The following is a 10,066-nucleotide window of genomic DNA, read 5'->3' on the forward strand; positions in this document are numbered from 1 at the left end:
TCAAGAGCAGGTTATTATTCCCACTTACAGATGAGCAGACTAAAGCTCAGAGAGTTTAAGTGAGTTGTCTAAAGTTACAAGACTAAGCAGTCAGAACTAGAATCCGTCAGTGCTTTTTCAATACGATATATGTAGGAAGATATTTACTGCAGCATTACTGATAATAGCATAAAGACAGAAACTCACTAGATAACAGGAAAATGAATGAAATAACACATCAACTGAATGGAATACTACATTGCCATTAAAATTATGAGTTTAAATAATAATGATGATGATGATAGCCACCATTTATTGAATGCTTACTTTGTGACAGGAACAATGATAGGCCTTTATGTGAACTATCTAATTCTGGTTTCACAACTCCATGAGGCAAGTACTATTATTACTGTACTTGACACATGAGAAAACTGAGGCTAGAAAAATTTAAATGACTTGCCTGAGGTAACTCAGCTAATAAGAACAAGACTTGGTCCATCTGACACTAAAGCAAGGTTTTTAACCTCAGTACGGATGACATTTTAAGCGTTATAATTCTTGGTTGGGGGGAGGGCTACCTGTACACTATAGGATGTTTAGCGGCATCCTTGGACTAGATCTACCACCAGCTGTAGAAATCAAAATTGTCTCCAGTCATTGTCAAATGTCCCATAGAAGACAAAATCACTCCAGTTTGAGAAATACTACTTTAAAGTCTAAGGAGCCCTGGTGGCACAATAGTTAAGTGCTCAGTTGTTAAGTAGAAGGTAAGCGGTTTGAACCCACCAGCCACTCAGGTCCATGTGAAAAAAGACTGGTGGTCTGCTCCTGTAAAAATTACAGCCTAGAAAACCCTATTAGGCAGTTCTACTCTGTCATATAGGGTCGCTATCATTTGGAATTGACTTGACACCACACGACAACAACTCTAGAGCCTAGGCTTAACTGTTAGGCTACATACCCCACCCCCAACACCACCAGTCCTCCTACAGAAACATAGAGCTGGGGGTATACGTATATCCACACACACAGGCAGACACAGTCATAGTGGGATTCCCTGAGAAATGGATTCTGAGGTTTGGCTGCAGGAGGTTTGGGAGAGAGGAGGTGTTTTGCGGAACTACACCTGTGAGGAAGCAATGGAAACAGAACTGGGCAGAGGGAGAGTTGAACTTCAATGTCAACTTGTTGTTAAGAAAGGCCTCAGCCATTTCTACAGGGAGTTCTGGAGCTGAGATGGCCCTTTAGGGTTGTCCTGACTTGAGACAATGGGACCTGGCCTTTACCATGTCCCACAGACCAATCATTGGATGTGGGCTGCCCCCAAGGAAGGGGTGTGTCTGAGGGCAAAGTGGCTTTCCCTGAGGACAGAGCTGAGGGCAATTACTGGGAAAGGACTGGCTGAGAACATGACAGTCACTAACACTTCCCACATCTGGTGACTGAGAATGTCTTCTGTCCTGAATGGGCAATCTAGGTAGAGCACCACTGTATCCTCTACAGACCCATATGTTAGTATTTCACTTAGTTGTCACTAACTTCAATTACATAAGCATGTGGACCAAAACTGGAAAGTAACAAGCAAAATGAAAATAGTTATTATGATAGTAAAATTATGAATTTTTTTTCCTTTTAGATGCTGCCATCATACCGTTCTTAACATTTAAAAAAGACGTAAGGAGAACTTAGAAAATACAAATCATACCTTCAAAACACCACATATTAAATACTCATACATCTGTAGTGATTCCCAATCCCCTTTGCGTGCCCTAAAATATAGGGAGCTTCCTTTCTTGGCAGTTATCGGTCACTTTTCTATACTAACTTATTAAATCTTCTCAATAACCCTAAGGTTATTAGCTCTGTTTTACAAAGGAGAAAACTGAGTTGCTAAGACGTTAAGTAACTCAACAGTCACACAGTGAATAAGTGGTGGAACTGGGACTCGAACCTATGCCTCTTACCCACCCTGCTTTACCGCCTACTACATACATTTATTTCACACAGTCTCCTGAGGTCCCCTCCCAAAGGCAGTAATTTGTCTTCCTAGATTTCATTCTTTTTTCAAAAAAAAGAGTGGTATAACAGTCAATGTAAGACTATCCTAAGAAATGTGTCTTCAAATTGCTCGTTTTAATGTCTCTTGAGATTTAAAAGGTTTTAGATGCCAACGAAGATTTTAAGAATAAAGTTGTGCTTTGTCAAAGAATCAAGTCCCTCTTTAGTTTTCACACAAAACAGGAAGCTTTATAGACAACCTGTTTGAAGGATGACTGTGTGAATCAAGTCCTCACCCTCCCAAGAAAACTAAGAGGACTAGAACGCCTCTCTGGGACCCAAGAGGGAACTGCCTTCAACCTAATTCACTAGGGGCTAGCTCTCATCCTCTGGGGCACTACAGAAAGCTCAATTCAAATTCATCAGCATTCTGAAATCTAATTATTTCACCAAAAGATGTGAATAAACTTCTTATGTTCAAAATTCCCAGATGATATTTTAAAAATTGAGTATTTAATCTCACAAATGGTCTTTTTCTTCCCAGAATGGTCATGGCCTTGATAACAGCCAAGCCCTTTAGAACCTTTTCCCACAGGAACACAGAGTATATGTCCCAGGTGAACAAGTCCTTCAAAAGGTCCACAGATCACCTCAATAGATATTTTATTTGAAATGGAATGTATTTTGAAGATATGAAAAATAAATCACATCTCTCCAAAATCATTAAAGAGGCATATTTACACAATTATGACCACACTATTAACTTCACAAATGTGATAGTTTGTGAAGCATTTGGTACACGGTGATGCTTGCTTTTCAGAAGCTGGCATTTGCATATTCTGAAACTTTAAGATGGTTTACTGTAGAATGTAACAGACAATTGTTTGCTCTTTCATCTTGAAATAAATACTGCTATCTTGAATCTTGAAGGACCACCTATTGTTAAAACCTGCTTCCCCACTGCCCAGCAGGCTGCCACCACAGCAGCTTGAGGGTACGGAGTAGCAGGCTTCACCACCTTTTATGCAGACATTTCTAGTGATCCAGAGCCCTCCTGCTTCCTTCATTGGACATTAATGCCTTTTCTAAGGAAACTTTTTTGGATCCTATGCTCCCTTTTGGCAAATGACCTAACAAAAAAGTTGCAGACCTCTTTGTCCCCCAGTCATATGTAAATCTGTGGATCAAAAAGCCCCCCTTCAAAACTGTCAAGAATTTAGAAAGTAGTTCTTAAAACCCATCCAACACAATTCCGCAATTACTATATCTTAGGTTGCTTTAGATAAATAGGTATATTTATCTTGAATCATTGATGAATTAAAAACCAAGCTCTATAACATCCAGATTTAAAATTTATTCTACTGAGAATATCTTAGTCGAAAAGGAAAAACTAATTAGTTTTGACATTTAAAGAAAAAGAGAAAAAAAAAAAAAAAAAACCAGAATGCTCACAGGCTTATCCTCATCCCACATAGCTCTAGTCATATAGGATTGCTCCAGGGTTCCTGCAACTCTTCAACCCTTCTTCTAAGCCCGCTACTGAACGTGGTATTGTAAAGACCCGGAGCCAAGCTAAAGCCAAGCCACTTTCCCTGGGGACAGAAAGTAAGTGATGTGTTTGAACTCACACACTAGTAGCAGTTTTAGTGTCAGATGTACAATTGGGGATCTTTAAGAGAAATACAGAGTGTTGGTTATACGACAGCAGAGAAGAGTTAAAACAGGCCTTTCAACTTCAGCCTGTCACCCTAACAATGTTCACATGTGAGTGGAAAACCGTTAAGCAATGTGTAAGGGGTACTTTCCCCCCATTGGAAAATATGTGAACTGAAATTATAAAGTTGGCTTGATTTCTACATGAGGAGAGAATCCCAGCTTGCTCTCTGAGACAAATGTTCATTTTATAACCATTACTTCGAGCCTGGTGGTACGGTGGTTAAGCACTCAGCTGCTAACCCATAGGTCGGCAGTTCCAACCCACCAGCCACTCCTCAGAAGAAAGACATGGACGTCTGCTTCAATAAAGATTACAGCCTTAGAAACCCTATAAGGTTGCTATGAGTCAGAATCGACTCAACACAACGGGTTCATAACCATTACTCTCTGACTTCAGCACTCCTTGTAGGGCTGATGCAAATCTATATGGATTCCCATTATAAGAAAGTATGTTTAAGAAGCCTCGCCAAAATCCTTAGTCTGTCCCATTGTCAGTTTTTCTGAGGACAACATGCGAGCAAGTAAAGGAAGCACTGAATGAAGCAAGGGAAACCACCTGCTGGGTACTGGGGAGTAACACATTTTTCCTCTTTCAGTCATTCGTCCAACAAATAGTTATTGAGCTGACTGCGTAGAAGGCTTGGTGCCAACCCAAGTTCTAGGACAAAAGTTCAGTTTCCAGATGGAACATTCCCTTTAGTTTTTCAACTTTTTACATTTTATGTTTATCTAAAGGATGAGTTTTCTATTGGGCCTGCCCTTTTGTTCTTTTCTTTCTTGGGCTGAAAGAAATATTTTTACTTTTTCCCTGAAGGTGATTTGTCAGGTCTCACAATACCTTAGGCGTTTTGTTACCAAAAAAACCAAACCCACTGCTATTGAGTTGATTCCAACTCATAGCGACCCTATAGGACAGAATTAGAACTGCCTCATAGTGTTTCCAAGGAGCACCTGGGGGATTCAAACTGCCGACCTTTTGGTTAGCAGCCATAGCACTTAACCACTACGCCGGTGTTTTGTTAGGGTAGGTATAACTACCTCACTGGCAGGCTAGAGCCATGAGAGTACGTGATTTGCATTTTGTGTTTATGTTCTGTTTTGTTAAACATGCTTGATTTTTTTGCTCTGGAAAAATTATTAAATCATAATAATTTTAAAATGTCAAAATAACAAAAGCCATCCTATTCCCTTCCTTTCTAATTCTAGAAGTCTCACAGTTAAGTGATGACAGCAGTTCAGACCTAGAGAGCCACAAGGAGGGTCACTCAACGTAAATATCACAGCCGACCAAGGAGCAGGTGCTGAGGAAAGACAAGGAACCAGGACCCTGGTGGCCCCATTAAGAACCATGGCTATGGGGGAAAAAATAATTCCATCAGCTAAGAGGGAGCCTGGGCATCTTTTTTTTTTTTTTTTGACTATGAGACCACTTAACCCTATAAACCCAAAAATAACAAACCCACTGCCATCGAGTTGATTCCGACTCATAGCGACCCTATAGGACAAAGTAGAACTACCCCATAGAGTTTCCAAGGAGCACCTGGAGGATTTGAACTACCAACCTCCTGGTTAGCAACCATAGCACTTAATCACTACACTACCAGGGTTTCCACTTAACCCTATGTGTAAGCTAAACACATACAAATCTCTTTTGAAGAATCTACATGAATTTTCATTTAAAAATTATTTGGTATGGGTTTTACTTTTTTTTTTTTCTTTCTTTTTTAAACAGGAATTTGGAAGGAAAAACCTTTATCTGGAAAAAAACTGTGGTTTAATTGGGGTTATTATGATCTTCTCATTTTACAACTACAGTACTCTGCACAGGGTAGTCCCCAAAAGTATAGCAATAAAGAAAACTGAACCACACCTGGCCTAAGAGATGTCCTTTAGATTTGGGGAGCCCATTTTATATATGCATACGGAGCCCTGATGGTGCAGTGGTTAAAGCGCTTGGCTGCTAACCAAAGGGTCATCAGCTGGAACCCACCAGCCACTCCGAAAGAAAAAGATGTGGCAGTCTGCTCCCGTAAAGATTACAGCCTTGGAAACTCTATGGGGTGGTTCTACTCTGCCTTATAGGGTTGCTACAAGTCAGAATCGACTTGATGGCAATGGGTATATAAATATATACGAGTTTTTAAATCTTTGCAGAGTAGCTTCACAACCTGTAACCTAACCAGCCACTGATCTTGGAAGTCAACTTGAGTTTTGTTTGCCATTTGCTTGAGTTTGGGTTTTCCCCACAACTTTTTAGATAAGAGTTATGTTCTCAAAATTTCATCATTTAAATGTTGCACTAAAAAATAATTTGACCTTGAAACGTCTTTCTAGATGGAGAAAGAACAAAGGTATCTCTAGAATACAATTCTATCCTCATTTCTTAACTACATAACTTAACAGCAGCCTAATACTGATCATTCCAATTTGAATGCTGGAAAAATCCTGAGCAAGACTTTGTGAAAAAGATAATGGAAAACACTGAGACCCTTCGGTGAAACCATGCATATAGGAAGTGATTTTCATCCCCAAGAGGATTGGTCTCATCTATAGCTTTTTTTAAACGTTAGTAGCATCTGCCCTTGTGGGTTCTGACCATTCTTTTGATTTCACACAGAAGAGGGTTTGTTCTACCTTTAAAAGCACATCCTCTTTTTATTCCCCCAGATTCCTGAACAAGTGGCTGCTGAAACAAGACTGGGGCTGTTTTCTAACTGAAAACCAAGTGTTTATCTAAAATTTTTTTTTTTTTTTTTTTTTAATCTAGGCCTTCTTTTTTCAGTTTCTGAGTTTTGCTAACCCAACGATGGAACACATAACCCTCAAATTTCTCACAGGCAATAAAAAACAAAACTGTTGGTCTTCCTGATCAACATTATTTTCAGTATCAAAACCAAAAGTTATGACTCCTAGTCCTTCAAAATATTTACAAACTGTATTTTAAACTATGAAATTCTTCAGTGCGCTTCTAGAACAAAGTAAAAGAATCAGAAAATATGGTTCATGTCAGTGTGTGAAGCTCTTGCTCTTGGAGAAGAGTGATCTATAATCTGGATGGGGAACGTATATTCTCTAGAATAACTTGGACCATTCTCTTCCCCAACTACTTTTTTAAAATGAAACACCTAAATGCATTTACACTTATAAATCACAGTCCAAGGACTCTTCTTATTAAACCCCTCACAGACAGAAGATATAAGCAAGGCTTTTTCTCACAGTAAACCCAGCCCTATCACATAATATTCAAGATCTGATCAGCCTGCCATCAGTTGGGTTATGTTTTAAATGGCATTTTGAAACCAGATACCATTACTACTGACATCCTTTTAGACAAGCAAGATCTTGAGCATTAGGTTTTCATAATTTCATCTGATTTTCATAATTACAGTTCTGAAGCTTTAGCTTTAAACTTGTAGTCTACATAAAACATGACTAAAGAAAAAAACCTCAAAAAAAGTCATATCACAGAATTTAATTTCAACCACCTGGCATAACAATGAAAGCATCAGACCTTCTGAAAATGCCCTAAGAATAATGAATGGATTCTTAATGTTTTCCCCTCCACCCCGCTTCTTTCCTTTTCCAAGATTAGCACTTAATAGGGAATGGGTCTTTTGAACACAAAGTTTTTTTCTTGGGAAATCGCCTACATTCAGAAATGTCTTAGAACAAGCATTTTAAAAAAACTAATAAATAATCATAAACCAAAATACATTAAAATAAAATTACAGTACATCATTCCTCCTAGAAGGTCCATCATACTAGAAGATCCTTTCAAAGGTTCATAAATAAAGTCTTGACAAAGAATTGTTTCCTGCATCGTGATGAAAAGAGTGCAGAAAATCAAAGAGATCACAAGGTATCAGTTGGGTGATGTCCAAACTACTTGATCTGGTGGGGGGCGGGGGAACTGTTTTGTTTTCGATCAAGTGAAGACAATAGAAATGTGCTCGTCCCACTTCCTCAAGTCCTCAAAACCTGGAAAGAAATGACACGGAATGAAGTAGGTGGCTTACAATCTTCCCAAACCCAGTTCTTTGGACCAGCCCGGCGGACCAAGCGTGCTCAGAAATACAGCGGGGACGCTCCTTCAAGTTGCCCAGATACAATCAAGTGGCGCTTGTGACACCGAGGGAACCAGCGGCGGCGCTGGGGTGCGCACCACGCAACGAGCGCGGGACCCGGCCGGCGGGGAGGCAGTCCGCGATGCCCTCCTGCCCGGCCCAGTACCACCTTCCCCTCTCTGCCCGGCCTCTCTTGGCTCCAGCGTGCTTCCTTTCTTCCCACCTTCCCAGAAACTTGGATTGATTTTTTATTTCTCCACCCAAAAACCAAACTCGTATACAGGCTCCCCACCCATCCCAACACTCCGGCAACCCATTCTTCGGCGTTCCAAGTCCCGAAACCCGATCGCTGAAACCTTACCTAGTCTGGCCCGGGTGCTGCCCCCTTCAGGCAGAGTTGGAGGTGCTGCGAAGAAGCCGGTGGCCGTGCGATTGCGAGTGCGGTTGTTGGTGCGGGTGCGGGTGCAGTTGTGGGTGCGGGTGCGGGTGTGGGTGCGGATGTGGGTGAGAATGCGGATACGGGTGGAGCGGCTGGGGCTGGGGCTGGGGCTGGGGCTGGGGCTGGGGCTGGGGCTGGGGCTGGGGCTGGGGCTGGGTTTGGGGCTGGGTTTGGGGTTGAGGCTGGAGCTGCGGTTGCGGAGTCTGCTGCTGAACCAGGTGCTGCTGCTTCTGCCGCGTGGACTTGACAGCCAGGATAGCCTGGCGGTTCTTGTACTGCACCATCTGCAATGTGATCTCGGCGTTCCATCCCTGGTCCTGCGGGCACCGAAAGTCGATCTCCTTGCCCTCGGCCATCACCACAGTGAAGTACATGTACTTCCCCTTGCGCTCCACGCAGTCCACTGTCTTCATGTTGGAAAAGTGCAATTCCTTGAGCTTGACCGGCGGCTCGAGGCCGGCGACAGAGGGAACGCCGGGCTGGGACGGTTCGGCCGGCCCCTGCCCCTGTCCGGGCTGTGCCTGGTGTTGCAGCTGCTTGGGCGGGATGAGCAGCAGTCCCTCCTCAGTGAGGATGCAGCACTTTTTCTTCCACAGCTGCAGCAAGCCGTCGCTGCGCTTCTCCAGCACGCCCTCCTTCACCGCCTTGCAGCCGCTGCTCTCCAGCATCCTCCTGGCATAAGGGGGGCCGCCGCTCGGCTCGGCCTCTCCGTTCCCAGCCGCCCGGGCCGGGGGCAGCAGCAGCAGTCGCGCGCCGTCCTCGCCCCAGCGGCTGCCGCGGCCGCCCGGCCGAAGCGCGCAGAAGAGGCTGAAACGCAGGGGGCAGAGCGGCAGCGGCGGCGGCTCGGGGTCCCGACAGAGGGGCAGCCGCGTCCTGATGCGCCACAAGGTCCCGGAGCTGCGAGTCGCCGGGCCTCTGCCGTCCTCTTTCGAGCGCTCACTGAAGGGCACTGGCCGGGCCCCCTCGCGGCGCTTTTGAATGGGCCATCTCTCCCACCCCCAAGTGACACCCAGCGGAAAAGGCGGCTCCTGGCGCCCGCAGCGAGAGGGAAAGCCCAGCTCTGAGAGGCGCTCGGCCGCCGGCGCACGCCTCATTAACTTGGGGCCTTTCCAAAGCCGGCCGCGTCCACGCCCCGCGCGTCCCTCGCTCCGCCTCCCGCCGCCCACTCGCTTCCGCGCTTCTTCTCGGGGAGGGCTGACGGGACCCAAGCCCCGGAAACTCTTCTCCGCCCTGGGCCGCAGCCAGCTGCCTGGCGACGAATCCCGACGCCCAGAAGGGGATGAGGGGCCATCGCCACCGTCCCGCCTCTCCCTGGCCCGCGGGGGCGCTCTACTAACAGCCTCAGAAAGTGAGGCTGGGGCCGCGAGGGCGGGAACCGCTAGCAGACAGTGCCTGGAACGCGAAGCTGCCGCTCACTCCGAATCCAGACCTAGGGATTGGGGGCGGACTCCGAGATCCCGCCAAGCCAGTGTCCCGGCCCGGGCAAGCCGCGGAGTCCCGCGGAAGCGTGCCTTCCGCCCAGGACGCCTGCGTAAACATCTCAGTACACAAAGGCCGAGAGGACACCATGTGTTTAAGCGCACGTTCGTTCACGGTCGTTAACAAGCTCTTCTTGGAGCAGATACAGCACAATTGCTGAATCAAAGCAATAGTGCTACCGCCAGTCCCGTTTGGAAGGGATAGAGAAAAGTGAACCAATAACACTTTAGCGGGCTTCTCGCCTTCCTAAGCACTAACGTGTCTTCTCGACCCCGGACACTAGCTTTCCAGCTTCCTTCTTGACCCAACCGGGCAGCCTGCAACATCTCGTCTAACATTTTTAGCTCAATTTTCTAATTACAAACTGAGGGAACTTCCGGTGCTAACAAAC

General features: G+C 44.9%; 1 protein-coding gene across 1 annotated transcript; it reads right to left on the reverse strand.

Annotated features, from left to right (window-relative positions):
• Positions 1 to 271: 271 nt before the first annotated feature.
• On the reverse strand, positions 272 to 9,327 carry PHLDA1 (pleckstrin homology like domain family A member 1). The gene is made up of 2 exons (XM_049883924.1): positions 8,119 to 9,327; positions 272 to 7,671 (listed from the first exon to the last, which is right to left on the reverse strand). The coding sequence occupies exon 1, from the start codon at positions 9,288 to 9,290 to the stop codon at positions 8,145 to 8,147; it is 1,146 nt and encodes a 381-aa protein (XP_049739881.1). The 5' UTR covers positions 9,291 to 9,327; the 3' UTR covers positions 272 to 7,671; positions 8,119 to 8,144.
• Positions 9,328 to 10,066: the final 739 nt, after the last annotated feature.

This window comes from Elephas maximus, chromosome 4 (assembly GCF_024166365.1).
Source record: "Elephas maximus indicus isolate mEleMax1 chromosome 4, mEleMax1 primary haplotype, whole genome shotgun sequence".
Classification (NCBI taxonomy): Eukaryota; Metazoa; Chordata; class Mammalia; order Proboscidea; family Elephantidae; genus Elephas; species Elephas maximus.